Here is a 16,066-nt window from a genome sequence, read left to right as displayed (position 1 = left end):
TCAGGCTCCTCAGAGGTACTCTGCCTTTCCTCTCCTTCCCCGAGAAGCTCACTGTTTCCCAAGCTCTGGTTCTCTCTAGGTTGGACTATTGTAACGGCCGCTTTCTAAATATACCTGCCTCTTCTCTCTGCCCTCTGCAACTAATCCAGAACACGACTGTGAGACTTGTTCTTGTCCCCAAGCCCTGCAATCATATCCCTCCAGCTCTGAAATCCCTCCATTGGCTCCCAATGGATGCAAGGATTCAATTCAAAACCCTCTGCATTGGGTACAAAATACCTTCAGCTATCCCTCTGCAAATACCTCCCCTCTTGAGCTCTTCACTCCTCTACCTCTAACTCCCTCAGGGTCAGTCGTTTTTCAGTTAAACGAGCTGGGGGTAGATCTCTGACTTCAGCAGGGGCCTCCCTCTGGAACAGCCTACCTGCCACTCTAAAACTTGAGGAGAACCATCTCCGGTTCTGGAGGCACCTCAAGACCTTCCTCTTTGCTTCTGCCTTTGCTCCTCCTCTCCTGCTGATCTGCTCTCTCTTGGCACTGTGCACCTGGCCACCCCCTGTCCCCTGGGCCCAGGTACCTGCTCACCCTGCCACCCTCCTGTACTGCCTTCTGGCCAACCATTGCACTGGGGACTGTATCGGTACCCATACAGAACCCCCATCTTTTCTTTTCTTCTTTTTCTGCACTTATCAGACATATTCAGTTCTGCTGCCGTAAACACAGCACTTGCCACTTGCTGGCTGCACTACCACTGTTTATTGCCTCCATTATCTATTTATTTGTATTTATTATTATTTATCTGTTCTCCTCTGCTCCGCACTTTCCACTCTCCCCCTTCCTTTTCCCATGCACTTGCACGTTCTCAATCTCACTGGGCATAGTAAGATTGTTGTTGTGATCTCCCGTGTTCCCCTCCCTTGCCTTGTCGCGCTCTGAAACACCTGTGTACGAGCGCGATACAAATAAACTATCATATCATACCATGCGGTTCGATCGTGGCTGTTCCAGAGCATGATATAAACCTCTTATTATGGCAGTCCAAATGTTAGCAGAAGGCCGCAACAGTGACAAGATGGCTGATTTTACTGCTACGTGCCCCTGGGACAGGTACCACCCTCCCCTCTCAGCCTTTTTCAAACGTCTCCCCTCGAATCCCCAATCCTCATCCCTCCAGAACATACAGTGCCCCAAGATTCCATACAGGGAGAAACATGTGAAAGTGTTGGGAAAAGATAAATAAAGTAATGAAAGGAGCGGTGTGGCAGTCCTAAAGCTATCCCGGGAAAGGCACATCAATATAACAGTTCTCTAATTCATACATAAATAAATATGAAAAATACATCAATTCTGATCTAACGTAATGACATACAAGAAACTGGACGAGTAGGAAAGACTGGAACGGAAGGAAAAACAGAATCAGAAAGAGGATTAAGACTGCACAATACTTAACATGCCAGTGCTATCAAGCAGCGCGTGAAGCGAGGTAAATAAAAACTAAGAAAAAGGAGCACACGCAATGTCACTAAATATTTAACATAGGCACCTTATATAGGAGCTTGTGTATATTAAGAGCAATCCTATTAGGCTCTACCTAAACCCGTGTGGATAAAGCAGTGTATCAAAGAAGGACATTCGACAAGCTAAAAGTGACATGCAAGTTCTTTGAAGCAGTCATATATCTCCATGTAGCCACTTCCATGAATAAAGAGCTTACATTGCATATGTAGTGAGGGCGGCGGCATCTCTCACTACCCAATCTAGATCCAGATCCCAGCACCTAAATACCAGCGTATGGAAGAACGGGGGCAGAAGAGAAAAGTGATCAGTAATCAGCCAGATCAGTCAAGTGCCTATGAGCCGGTCCCTAGAAGGCCCCATCGCCTCTAAATGTAGTGTTGTGGGATACATGGCGGGCCCGCCATGGATAAAAGTCCCCAGGTGTGAATAGACCTAATTTTAAACACCCTGTGTCTACTGACTGAAGGATTGCTGATGTCCAGTTTACAGTCACAACGTTAGTTCTCGAAATGTAGAGATGGGATCATTTTGCAAGACAGGGCTTTGTAATTTCAGGCAAAACATGTGACATGAAGGTTACAATTTAGAGAGCCTAAACTGAGACAATTGCCCTCATTACGGGTGAACCGGCCAGATAAAACTGCTGGAAACAATGCCAGTACTACCGGCTCTGGCATTTTTTCCAGACCGGCTCACTCTGTGTCTGCCTGTAGGGGCAGTGAACTACCAGCAGGTCTGAACTGCCAAGATTTCAGGCCCCTCCCAGCAGAGAAATGACTGAATCACTGGCACTGTCAACAACATGCCAGTGATTCACTGGTTACCATCCCAGATGGGAACCTACCGCCATTGCCGGCACCTGTAATTTTCCGGTACCACTGGGATATCGGTAACGGTAAGGTGATTTTGCCGGTTACCCTCCCGGTAGTGCAGGCGGTTTACCGGCAAACTTGTGTCGTGATGAGGGCCAATGTCTTGCATGAGATCCACACTTCCTAGCAACAGTCCTTCACCATGGGGAGCTCCCAGATATTGTGTGTGAGGGAGCCAATCTGTTTATTGCAATGCCAGCAGTTAGGGGGCAGAATGAGTTAGCCTAGTAGAGTTTCCTGGGCACCACGAGGCTCAGTGCAGAATTCACAACAGTAGATTATTGGAGACGCACCATTTAAGGCAACCGGAAAATATCTAGATTTGAGGGGGCTAATTATGGAAATATAGGAATAAAGCTAGGGTGTTGCAGTGGGGGCCAGGAAGCTTTAAGGTTGAGTGCACGAGCATGGAATAGCAACAAGAATAGGCAAAAAGAGGCAACTCTCCCCACTGCTGTCTTTCCTCTATGTCAGGTTTGGTTAGTGTTGTTTTACTGACTCATTCAATGGAAATGGAAAGCAATGGGGAGATGTGTTTGCTGCTTGCACACGTGCATTTTATGTATCCAAAGAAACCAGATGGAATGCTCTAGAATTCCTCCACCACTCATGCTGAAAAGGTGACATTTTTGACCAAGTGATGGAACGTATTCCACAGTTTGCACCAAAGACACATGCGCCCTGCGTGTGGCCCGTTTTATGGAGTGGTTGAACGTCTAAGTTTGTCTGGGCTCCCTGAAAGTGTGCTACACTACACTCAAATAGTGGAATCCATCTTTGTATTAAGTGCCTAAGACTTGCCTGGTCGCCCTCTGAGCCTTATACTGCATACAGACAGCTTAGCCGAGAGGAACCGAGGCCACTCTCGGTTGGGCCTAGTCTTCTCCGTAGGTCTGGGTGGAACAGACTGATCCTGGCCGCCTGGCAAGCTCTGATGCCTTATACACGCTCCTGGGGAAGGCAGTGTAGCAGGCCAGTGGGCAGGAATTTCTGTACACAATGGACCCTCCACCAATGACCTCTTTTGCAGTCAAGACTCAAGCTCCAAATGGAAACGGGTGTAGGCAGGCAGGACCATACAAGATGTAGATATAGTGCTTGTGATGGACGATGGACTGGACCTTAAAGCTGTTTAGAGCAGTAGGAACTTCTCATCATCAGTGGTCTATTATGTATGTGCTAAATCACTGCTCCACTGAGATTACCACGATGCGGGGTAGCATTTCCGGTCATATTGCAATTTTCTATTACCGCCGGCGGTTTTGAATTCCTACGTGGCCGAAATAGATTGCTGGAAATGTATGCCTTTCTCAGTAAATGGTTAAAATGTAATACTGGCTATAAGTAACGTATTGTCTGCCATAGCACACATGCATTTCAGTACTCCAACATCATAATCTGAGAGTCAAGGGACCCCACCTGACGTGAACGACCCACATTTTTAGGCATCGTGTTCCTATTTGATGAGGATTACTGGTAGTATGCATTAATGCCGGTGACAGTTTTACCACGGGTGGTCATTTTTGCCCCTTATCAATTTTCTATTGCTATAGTGGGTGGTATTGTACATCTGGTGGGTAAATACCTCTTACTGACCACCAGTAATGATTTTCTTTAATGGACCCTAGGAGCTTGGAGTTGGAACTTGGAGTAAAATGTGATTCTGCTGAAAGGGCAGATAGTAAACCTAAAAGGGAGGTTTGGAGTGCGGCTGCCTGGCTGGCAGGCACAGGTACTATTTTGGACAAAGACAATTATGGGGGTCAGGTCAGTAATATCATTGGAGCCAATGGAATAGAATGCAACAAACGCTTTTGGGGCGGCGGGTTATGCATAAGAGGTTCAGAACACCAAAATTGTCAAGACAGAGGTGAGAGAAAGGGGGCTGTCAACTGGTCCCAAACCCCCCTCCTTGTACCTCCCCCCTGCTATCACAGAGACAGTTTCTAAGTGGACTGTGTATGTGCCTGCAATATTGTCTGAGCCACATCATTGCCAAGTGTAGTAACACAACCCCCTTCTGCGCCAGCAGAGTGTGTACGTGCTGAGAAGACTGCGCTTGCGCGTGCCACGTTCCGGCGCATGGTTGCCCTGCAAACCTATGATATATTCCTGTAACTGAAGAACGTTCATGAGAAGAACGCGCACAGAAGGACTTGACCAGTAATTAATGCAGTGGAAGTAATATTATTGTTATCAATCAATTATGCAGTTTATGAGTTACGCAGTACACAGGAAATTGCTGCAAATGTTAAATTAACTGTTGGCATCCGTCCATCGGTGTTATTAATGAACACGGAAACTCCAGGGGAGCTGCAGCTAGAGTTTTCTCCACACCTGCTGCGCATTTAGAATCCAAGTAAAACGATATGTCTTGGCTATTTCATGTGGTAGGCAGCCTTTGCATGGGAACGTCTCATGCTGCAACCTAAGCCTAAATAAACGACTTCCAGGAACTATCCAGAGGCCGTGTAGACAAATTGCAAGGCTGGTTGCTGAGAATGCCGCTTTCTTTACTGTAAGATGGATGTTCACTGTTTGTTGTGATTCTTTCCAGATCCTGTACGAAATAACGGTGGTCACTGGAGACATCCAAAATGGCGGCACCGATGCCAATATTTACATGACATGCTTCGGAGCTAGCGGGAGCTCAGAGGAGATGCTGTTGCCAAAAAATGGAGACAGGTATTCCACTATATTTGTTGAGGCTTGGAGGAGGTGGGGGCACTGGTGGGCTATCAGACCATGTTACTGACTGAGGCATTGAGAGGAGGATCAGTCTTTTACACGCATGCCATCTTTCCTAAAACAAACAGCCATTAGGAGAATAATGGTGCCGTGAAACACACACAGATACGCTCTTATTTATTAATGTATAGCAGCTGTGCGGGCGCTCTCTGTGAAATGCAGTCAAACTGGCATCACAAGTGGAAAGGGGGACTGGAGATAAAGAAAACCATCGCAGTCTTGTCACATTCCTTTCTGTTAAGTGCAGGGGTGTCCAAGGACTAATACTTACAGGCAGAGATAAGTGCAAGGTACACATAGGTATCACAAACAAGAAGCACAAGTGCAGATGGAATGTGTAAAAGAGGGAAGCACCGAGGGGGGCAAGGGCAACCATAAGGGGCCAAAGCCCACAGGACCCAAGGAGAGCAGGTAACAAGGTTTAACAAACCCCTGCAGAGTAACAGCGAGTATAGGGAGGAGCAGGACAGAATAACGCGCTGAAGGCTGGTGGAACAGTGCTCAATGCCCCAGGAAGCAAGCTGAGTCAACATGCGGGTCAAAGAGAAAATATTTGCAATGTAAAAATAAAAGGATGCAGTTCACTAATATGCAAAGGGCCTTATTAGCACCAGGGCTGCCTCCAAACCGGGCTCCAATACCGGGTTCCTGCAATGGGGACATACCGGGTCATTCCAACATTGGAGGACCCAGTAATTCCTCCTTGCAGGAACCATTCCCCATTCCCATTTGAGCCCCCATAGGGCTCAATGGGAATGGGGAGGGAGGTAACAACGGGCCCATAACAAGTGTCCCGTTGTTACCTCCCTCTTCCCCTCGCGGGACCTGGAAAAGACGTCTGGTTTTACCAGGCGTCTGATCCGGGTCCTGCAAAGGGAATCTCGTAATCCGCGCTCCCGTAATGAAGGGTGCCTGTCCCGTACCGGCCCCCTTCCTTACGGGAGCGCCAGAGTCGTAATGAGGCTCTTAAAGTCTCTTTTGAAGTTGGACAAGATCCGCTTTCTCCTGGCAGGCAGCTCAAAGGGACCAGAAAACCACTCAGATGGACCATCTTGCTCCTCCCACCTCCAAAATTGTGCACTCCTCCTTCAAATGGCACTTCAGTACGAGGGGTAATGGCAGATGTTCGCACAATGTCATCAAAAGACCAGACTGTCCCATCATCAAGAACCACAAACTTCCTTCCCACTCTGTCATTCTTCTGCGGGTATCTGAATTTAGACTGGCCTTTCAAAACCTTCCGATGTTCTTGCACCCTGACGCAGTCACCTTCCTTGAATATAATATTTCGGGTAGCCCTGACACGATAATAATGTTCCTTATATTTCCTTCACTCTCTCAATGATCTCATCCATGTGCAAAGGCTTGATGTTACTTTCTGCTAACAAGGAAGGGCTCAAACGGTTGCACAGCATTCTGCCCCTCATCAAAGCAAAGGGTTCAGTTTCTGTTCTGGAATGTGGAGTCATCCTTTAAGCGTCCAAGGACTCCTTGACGGTATCCCTCCAGGGTAATGCCGTGGCCACTCTCACCCTGTTACTGCATTGTGGGGCGCACCCACGGCCACAGGAGAAGCACACCGGCACAGCTGCTCCACAGGGGTCTACCTCCTACCAGGTGGGTTCTCTGGCAGATCCTCATCCCCTATTGTTGTAGTAAGAACACAGGATGTGTGTGTATGGAGAGAAACTAGGTTTATTAGTATAGAAGACCCCCAGAGAACTGGGTGGCAGTACCCTCACCAACAGTAGCACAACAGTCTCCCTCTGTGAACCGGTGGGTTCCAGAACTCCATGGGCCGACACCCCGGGATACATCAAGAAAACACTATAACAGACTCCTGCTCCTAGAGATCAACACTGTCATGGGAGGTATGGACATGTTATTTTTGTTAGGTTTTATATTCAGAGATATCGGACTGAATGTGTGCTATGCTTGCTCTTTGGCAACACATGTGGCACCCACTTCATTCTGCCGGCAAATTCAGTTTTATATCTTTGTTCTAGCCAATGAGGTGGCACACTCTCCTGCATAGAGTTTGCAGAGTTCACTATACTTTTTAAACCTGGCAAGAACATAGTTAGACCACATGTAGGATCTATAATATGAGATGAAGGTGTTCGGGATAGGTTGGCAAAGTGTCCATATATGAGGTATTCGATGAGTTCAGGAAAGCCCAGGTTGTCTTTATAATTGGCTACCACTTCAGCATACTCACTGATTTGCCACCTAAATGTTCAAGGCGTCTGGTTAAAAGGCATCATAGAGATGGTGAGCACATTTTTGGCATGGTAGAGTAGAGGAGTGCAGAAGAGCATATTTGCACACATGCAATTAATGAGACCAGTTACAAGGATGGATAAAGAAGCCCAGTTATTTCCTTGCATGAGATGATGTTTGGGACGAACATTAGAACTGTCCTGCCTTGATGGACTCCTTCATGTTTATTTTAGGGATGTTATGGTTGGAAGGTTGAAATCTAATGAATATGACTCCAGATGTATCAGCAAGTGAGAGTCAAGAGGTAAAAGGTGTAATAATCGATAAAGTCATGTAGATTAATTACATTCTGTTCCAGGCTGCAACATTTGCATTTTGAAGATTAGCCCTAAAGGAGGTTAATTCAGGATGGATTAGAGGAGGGGGAAGATGCAATAAAAGGGGGAGACATGGGTGTTGGTGCCTGGGTAAGGTGGGATGGGTAGCTTTTAAGAGGAGGAGATAGGATCTGAAGTAAAGTTCATGAGAGAGTCATCAGAAAATTACCTTTTCCTCGGCACTTGGCCTTGAAGTTGGCTGAATTCCCATATTCGTATCCAAGCGATTGATTTGGAGTTAACCTAGGCTATTGATGGGGGCTATTATTCATTTGTAGCCTTTCCCAGAAGAAATAAGCTGGAGCCTCTGGAGTTCCTGGCATCGTAGGTGTTTCTTTGATGGTCAATTTGGAGCCAATTTGGTGGTGCTACTGTACGTGATTCTGACCGCAGTAGGGTTATCTTACGTTGGTAGGGTTGTGTTTGGTCATGGTATCTGATATCCCGTTGCCACATACGGCTTTAGAGACCAAGAAGGTTGGGATTCTGGGATGACCATTTGAGTGCTGGATGTGTCTAGAAACCTCATGAAGATATTTTCTATTCTTCGGTTGCAATTTCTAGAGGCTCTCACAATGCTGCTCCACAGCTGATGAATACGTACCCAACGAGTAACCACAGACACCAAACAGACAACATGGATGCTTCATTAGGACAACATGCTGTACTGTCCTTAGATAAGATATTTTACCACATGGAGAAGTGCAGGCTTTGTAAGAGGTGTTTGATGCTATTTCGACCCATTTGTAATATGAATAAAACAAATACATATGTTGTGAAACTATTGTGAAACAACATGAGTTCTAATTTATTATAAAAAATGTGAATAAAAATACACACGAAGATAAGTGACTAAATGTCTTCATTCAGACTAAGATAAAAAATAAAGTGGGAGACATTTCATAGACCTAAAACAGAGGTGCAAGTCTCACTCCGAGGTCACTACCTCTGTGCCTCTTGGGCGGAACATACCTTGATGGATTTACAATTGCAGCTGCCTACCAATATAACTTAGTATCAGTCTTTTGAGAACAATTGAACCAAAACCTTTCTTTCAGCAGGCAGAAATTTCAAACACAAAGGGCCCTTTTACAGAAAGAAAATACTGAGACCCGGCGCAAAAGAACCAGTGGTACTAAAATTACAAATGACTGCCAGTGGTGACTATCCCAGTGGCAATTACCACTGGCGGTAGAGTAAGCCACCATCAAAGCACATATTATATTGACATGTAAGTCAAAGAAATACCACTGCTTGTTTAAATATACCACTGTTGGTCATAGCATAGATCTAGGCAGAGAAAGCTTTTCTGGGGTACTCTTCACTCCTGGGGTCCCACATCCTAAGTACACTGCAAGTACTAGCTGCAAGTTTTGTTTTTACCCTACTTGTAACCAATCGATTTTCTGGGGATAACTACCACCATCTTTTTTTCTCGTGAAAATGCATTTACCGACAGTGATAAAACATATACCACAGGCAGTAACTTTACGACCAGAGGTAATTGTACCGCCAGTTTGTTTTCTATTTCTGTAATGGGCGTTATTGTACCACTCACCACAAGTATTAATTGTACCACCCTTTCTGTAATAGAGCCAAAGTGTCAACGCATCATAACAAGCTTTTGTTTGAATGTTTAGTACAGGGGTTCGCAACCTTTGATTCTACAGATGGTTTGGACTAGAACACCTCACGACTCAAGCCAGCAAAGTCAATGATGAGGGATCATGGGAGATGTAGTCCAAAACACATAAACCTGCCCGGTTTGCAGACCCCTGGTGTAGTAAATTACAGTTCTCTATGTATAAATGCACACATCTGGAAATGTATGAGTTATTGATTGAATGAGTCATAGAATGAATAGGAGCCTAGCCTGAAAGTCATCTTATTAGTCATCAAGAACCAGTAGAAGCGGGATTGCCCTGGTAATGAAACATACCGCATGTAGCTTGGGTAAACAGAAAGGCAACCAATAGTTCATGTGAAATGTCAGTACATGACAAATGACGAATCATAGTTTGATATTGGTTACATGTTGAATTGCATTACATTAAGTGTGATTTTAATACCAGTTACAATAGTCTACTCCAAATCGATTCCAGTTTGTTTTGGCTTCACCTGTATGCTGACGTCAGCTGGATGTGTGATGTTAGAATAAAGCCTTGAGTCAGGCCATTCGTTATACGGTATCAAAAGGTTGCCACAATTGCAGTGGCCAAATGTATGACCCCGCCCCCCTGACCCCCTACACCCCACCGGCTTCCGTACCCTCAGTGGAAGCACCAACCCGAGCAAGCTATGTGTGCACTCATTGGGGTATTTAATTCCACCAGGTTCGAGAGAGGCCAGGAGGACACGTTTGTGATGGAGGTCGCGGACATTGCGCCACTCAAGAAGATGAGGATCCGAATTGATGGGAAAGGCAGCCGCCCTGAATGGTTTCTGGAAAAGGTAATGATGTCTGTCATGAGTAAGAGTGCTGCAGCCATGTCTGATGATGGCCCGCAAATGACCTCTTTCTCAGTTTCTCATCTGCTCCTGGGCGACCTCAGAACAAGTGTTGCCTTTAGGAGCTGGGATCCGATTCATCTTAATGCACGCTCTCTGTAAACCAGAGGCTGCACCCTGAGAAGGAGTTCATTCCGGACACATGCATGTACCCAGGCGGCACCCACTCTTCATTCAATGCAATGCAGGTGTCCACTGTGCTCATCTAAATCGGTTATACCGAAAACATTTTTTATTGAATTAACATATATCGAATATTTTATAACGAAAAGTTTTATAGAGCATACATTTTTTTTTCTTTTGGGGAGGGCGGTCACCTCCAAAACCCCGTTTGCCACCCCTAAAAAACCACCCCGACGGTTTCCCAAAAATATTTAACCCTTTACCCCTCCCCTAAATGCATTCACTATAACATGTTTCGTCATAAAAGATTTGATATAAGCACTGTATGCCAAGTAAATCTGATATATGATGTCATCTTGTCGTGTTCAATTCAGTCTGATGAAACAGCTTCTTAAGAATTCAGCCTGATATACAAAGCGTTTTCTGGCCAAGCCTTGGCACTGTTAGACCACCACAGTAGTGACCCATGCCCTGTAAACAAATCTGTTACTAGTAGCTGAGCCTGGTGTACCATATGCCAATCAAGCATTCTTCCGCCCCCCCCTCTTTCTCTCTCACACTGTCTCTCTACGCACTCTTCCTATTTCTGTCTGTCTCTGACTCAGCCATTCTTTGTTTCTTCCTAAGTGGGTGACAGGTGTGCGTTTGCTACAGCAACTTCATCTGGTACTAACATTTGCTGCACCAGAGGGAATAAAACAGATATGTTGGGGAGAGAGAAGGCTGTGTTTTATTTATTTATGATGTATTTGTTTATTTGCAAAAACATCAATTAAAGAGAAAAAGGGAACTTATTTAATTGTACTAACATTTCAAACTGTCTCTTTTTAAAATGTTATAAAGTTAATTTCTCATTATCACTTCTGTTATATGTGTTAGTCATAACAAAATAATCATATTGGTTTTTATTGAGCAAAACACACTAGCAAAACCGAAAAATAACAATATATTTATAATTTTGTGCCCGAAGGTTATCACCCAAAAGTGGGCAGTCTGTTACACACCCATTATATTCTTTCGAAATGCCCCTTTGAGAAAGGAAAAAGGTGTCAAATAGGACCAGTGAGGATTCCAGGCTGCTTGAAATCAAAGTGCCTTTTGGAATTATGAGACGGATCACAATTTTTAAATATGGCAAACATGCCTTTGATAAAAGGGTTGTATGCTTGAATCACTTAGTACACAATGCACACTGGGCTTGGTGTTCATTGTATTGTTCATATCACTCACCCTAATATCAGAATGTTTGTGAGATTGAAACATCTATACTGATTATCTAGGTCTGAGGGTAAGGATTGCTGCACACGTGCTCAGATCACAATGACGAGACATTCAACGTCGGGTGCGTATATACGATAACCTAACTATAAATAAAAGGTCTTAATCTCGCATCTCAGAAGGATGCAGGTTTGAGTCAATCCTAATTACATTTTACTCATTTGTCTCGGCAGCTCTGGCTACTATATTGGAGCCAAGAGCGACAGCTGGTGTGTTCTTTTGTTAGCTGTTTGCCTGGGAAGGATCAGCAAAAATCTAGAAAAGGCCATGCTGCCCACACACTGCTCTGTGAGATTAGAGCTCAGTCACAGGGAGACATTGCGCTAAATGAGGTGCTTTATTTTCCGGCGTCTCGTCTACAGCACTTCAGAAGGTTCAGCAGTCGATATTTTTTAAATTGTGTTTCACTTAGGAGGCAGCAGCAGGACAGTGTTACTGCAGCACTGTGGCGGCTGCGCAGTGTGCCGTCTGCAGTGTCTGAAAGCTATTAAGAATAAAGAGGATTAGAGAGACATTGCGCATTTGTTTTGAAGAGTGCGCCGTGACGTAACTCCCGGCCTCTGGCCTCGAATAAGTTACTGTAAACATTTGATGGCGTCATTTTCTTATTATAAGTGAATTCTGACATCAGAATTTGCTTGTAGTATATGGGATAAAGCACCCCCACCGTACGTTGTAAGGCTAGTGCAAGTCACCAAGGAGTTCAGTAAACAAATAATGGAGCATGGCTAAAGTCAGACTTCATTTATGTTAGGTTAACTTATTAAGCGCTCGTTCACCCGAGGGCATCATGGCGGTGAAACAGGAGAGAGAATAACATTGCCTACAATCACAATCCTAAAACAGATACGTTTTCAATGCCTTTCTGAAGGTAAGATGATTTACAGAGTTTTTCAGAATAAGCGGAAGGCTATTCCATAGCCGAGCTGCTACAACAGAGAAAGCGCACCCACCAATACGGGAGCGCCAAAACAGGGGAAGAACCAGTAGGCCAGCAGTAGCAGAACGTAAGGACCACGTAGAAAGGTAGCGAGAGAACTTGTCAGAGAGATATTCAGCACCTTGGGCATGCAGGGCACAGTGTACCTGGCAAAGAGCTTTGAAGACAATGCGCTGGACAACCAGCAACCACTGCAAAGAACGTAGCACAGGGGATACATGGGCCCCATAAGGAGAGACAGTGGTTACCCGTTCAGCCATATTTTGCAGACGTTTAAGCCTCTTCATAAGGCGCTTTGGTAAGATAAGTACAGAGAGTTGCAATAGTCTCAACGACTAAGCACAAGGGCAGGCACTACCAGAGGATGTAAATGAGGCGGTATCAGCGGGAGGACCTGCCTCAAAATTCTGAGATGAAAGTGCCCTGCTATGCAGACAGCAGCAACCTGTGACTCCATGGGAAGTGAAGCACAGACTATTACACCCAAATTCCTCACCTTTTTGGCCGGAACAGGAAGGGGACCCAAAGAATAAGGAAGACACACAAAGTGAAGGATCAGGAGGAGAACCCACCACCAGCACCTCCGTCTTGTCTCCATTCAACTTCAGCCAGTTGCGGTTCATCCAATCCCCCACACACGCCAGGCACCCCCGCAGACATGACGCCATTTCAGCCCGATTAAGACCTAAATGGATCAGAATCTGAGTGTACTGGAGATACAAGTAGCACTTGCCGCTGAAGGAGCGGATGAGACACACAAGAGGCCAGATGTAAATATTGAAGAGAGTAGGATACAGGGTGGAGCCTTGAGGGACACTACAGAGAAGTGAAAAAATTGTGGAAAGAAATGGTGGAAGTGAAAGAGTATGAGTTCTCTCGGCAAAGAATGAAGTAAACCAGGTGTGCACCTGGCACGAAATTCTGACTTGAGCCAGGCGGTCAAGCAGGATGGGGTGGTCCACGGTATCAAATGCCGCTGACAGATCTAATAAAATCAGGGCACCCACCCCTCCTTCATCAACCAACCGGACCATGTCATCAAAAACTGAGACCAGGACACTCTCTGTCCCCCGACCTGACCTAAAACCCGATTGGGCAGGATCGAAGAGCCCCGTCGATGCCATATAGGACGACAACATGGGAGAAACAAGAGACTCAAGAAGTGTCATAAGAAACGGAAGTAGTGCGATAGGACGATAGTTCAAAGGCACCAGAGGGTCAATCTAATGTTTCTTAAGTAAAGTAATCACAGTGGCAGTCTTAAATTCAGACAAGATATTGCCGGTTCGACACAAATTATTAACTGCACCAGTAATCTCACAGAGAAGTTCAAGAGAAATGCCCTTCATAACGGCAAGGGAAATAGCATCTGAAGGGGACCTAGACTTGATACGATGGATAGCGGTGAGAACATCTGACTCAGTGAACAGCAGAAAGGAAGACCAGCCCTCTGAGCCCTTTATAAGATCACAGAACTCCGAGGTGACTTGCAAAATACGTTTTGCATATGCTAGACGACATATTATCACTATGATACATGATCATACCAAGATGGCCACTTCTCTGGGAGCTCTGGAGCCTGTGCTCCATAAAATCCTTTAAATCCTAAATTCCTCCTCTAAGGTCGGAAAATAAACTGCAGTGCTGGTGGTATGGTCGACTCCCGAGCGCGATCCAATCTGAAAGTGGTGACTGTGTGCGATTTGACCGAGGGACACGGCAAGGGCCTGCATCAGGAATACTGTCTCTGAGGCCCTGGGCAGAGTTAGGAGAGAGGCAGAAGGTGCCAGGAGCTGGATCAGAGCTGTTATATAGTGCCTCAGGTGGCCAAGGAGAAGAGGCCCTCCGGTGAGAAAGGCAGCGACGGCGCAGGACAATGAGACATGAACCGGTGCATGTGTTGCTTGCTACTGTGGAGGAAATCAGGGCAGTAGAGCTGAGCTGCCGAGAGCACTGCATCCTAGAAGGAGAGTGGCCCTGACACTCGGCGATGAGGTGGAGATCAAGGTCTGTGGCCATGAGGGAAGATCTGAGTGCCACGTGGGAATGCACAGCCCCACAGGGAATGTGACATTCACTGCACCGGGTGCCATAGAAACAAGGCCATTTCAGTGGGGAGTCGACAGGAAGCAACGGACACTGTCAGAGCCCTGTTCCCTGAGCAGAGTATGGTCCGGAAGACTGTGTTGGCAGTAAGGTCTGGGGCCCTGCGAGCAAACCCCCTTCCCCCTCCTCTCTTAAGCCGGGTCGTAATCGGAACTTGGCCGGCGTCTGCATGGTGTGAAGAACCTGAGGGCATCCTCACTTCTACTCCCCTGGATCCTTCTTTCAGGTGGCCAGGAAAAGGCATCGCTCTTGGATCCAGACCGTGGTGGTGGATATGCGAGGGAGGATCACCTGCATGGAGGGACCTTCGGGAGTGGAAAGAGGATGTCTTTGAGTAAGACATGATATCCCCTTTCCTTTGTCAGAATGAATCCTACCCCCCCTGCCTTCATATGTTATTGTTAGTCATTTCCTATTTCCTACACAGAAAATGTCCCACAACCATGTTACTTTAAGACTGGAACAAGGAGGAGGCGACTGGGAGGTATGCACACTTCCATTCATTCACACCACTTTGGTACTGAGACGAGGAAGAGGACTATGGAGGAATACCATTGCAATAGTCAGGGATGTCCAGCTAATAAGGTTAATTGTGGTCAGGCAACTGAAGACAAGGACTTGCACCTGCAACCATTTAACAGGCCCCAGGTACATTAAAAGAGAGACCGCCATACAGAAACAAAAAATCTGCCTGGTGGACAGGACGCAGCTTGCAGACGTGGAGTAGGCTGGAGGGGCTGGTGGGAAGGACGCTGTGCGCAGTAGAAGGGTGAAGGAAACCCTGGGGCCCGGTTGGGCCATGAGAGGGTTGAGGCATCTGCTGTATCCCTTCCCGTGTGTCTACAGCCAGAGCTGTGGGACATTGAAGGCTCCCGAGCAGAGCAGTCCACTTGTAGCCTCCAAGGGGAGTGAAAGGAAACTGGAAAGGAGAGGGAAGACACCCAGAGAAGCGGCCGTATACCAGTGAGTGAAAAAGATGGAATAATTATACTGCGGCGCTCCAGGAGCTATGAGCAGGCATATTTTAATGCCAACAAATTAAAAATGATGACCGTTAGTTTTGGAAACCGTGTTATTTATACATTTAAGAGTGCAATAAGGAATATTGAATACCAAACTGAAGGAAAGATTTAATGAACATAAGAAGATACAGAACAAAATGAAAAGCAAGTGATGAGCACTGATGAATAAAGTGAAAAGCAAGTGATGAACACTTGTGAATATTTTGAAAGCAAGGTGGTGAGAAAGGTTTATAACCCCACGGAGTGAGTCGCATGGAAAACATGTTGTGGCAAAGCCAAGATGTTTTGTCGCGGTTCATTGGACGGCCACAATCAGTCAGGGAGCTCCTTCCCCTACAATGAATGTGGCGCACA

The 16,066-nt window shown here is 46.0% G+C and overlaps 1 protein-coding gene across 2 annotated transcripts in view; it reads left to right on the top strand.

Annotated features, from left to right (window-relative positions):
- The window catches only part of LOXHD1 (lipoxygenase homology PLAT domains 1), a 1,234,736-nt gene that overhangs the window by 1,031,617 nt on the left and 187,053 nt on the right, over nt 1–16,066 (top strand). For both annotated transcript variants that reach the window (XM_069626921.1, XM_069626920.1), the window contains 2 exons: nt 4,948–5,075; nt 10,069–10,186. In XM_069626921.1, coding sequence (XP_069483022.1) covers nt 4,948–5,075; nt 10,069–10,186 — 246 coding nt within the window. The remainder of the gene's footprint in view (nt 1–4,947; nt 5,076–10,068; nt 10,187–16,066) is intronic.

This window comes from Ambystoma mexicanum, chromosome 6p, assembly GCF_040938575.1.
Source record: "Ambystoma mexicanum isolate Mex_15411 chromosome 6p, UKY_AmexF1_1, whole genome shotgun sequence".
Taxonomy (NCBI): Eukaryota; Metazoa; Chordata; class Amphibia; order Caudata; family Ambystomatidae; genus Ambystoma; species Ambystoma mexicanum.
The sequence above is the reverse complement of the archived record's forward strand: the minus strand, read 5'-3'. Positions and strand labels throughout refer to the sequence as shown.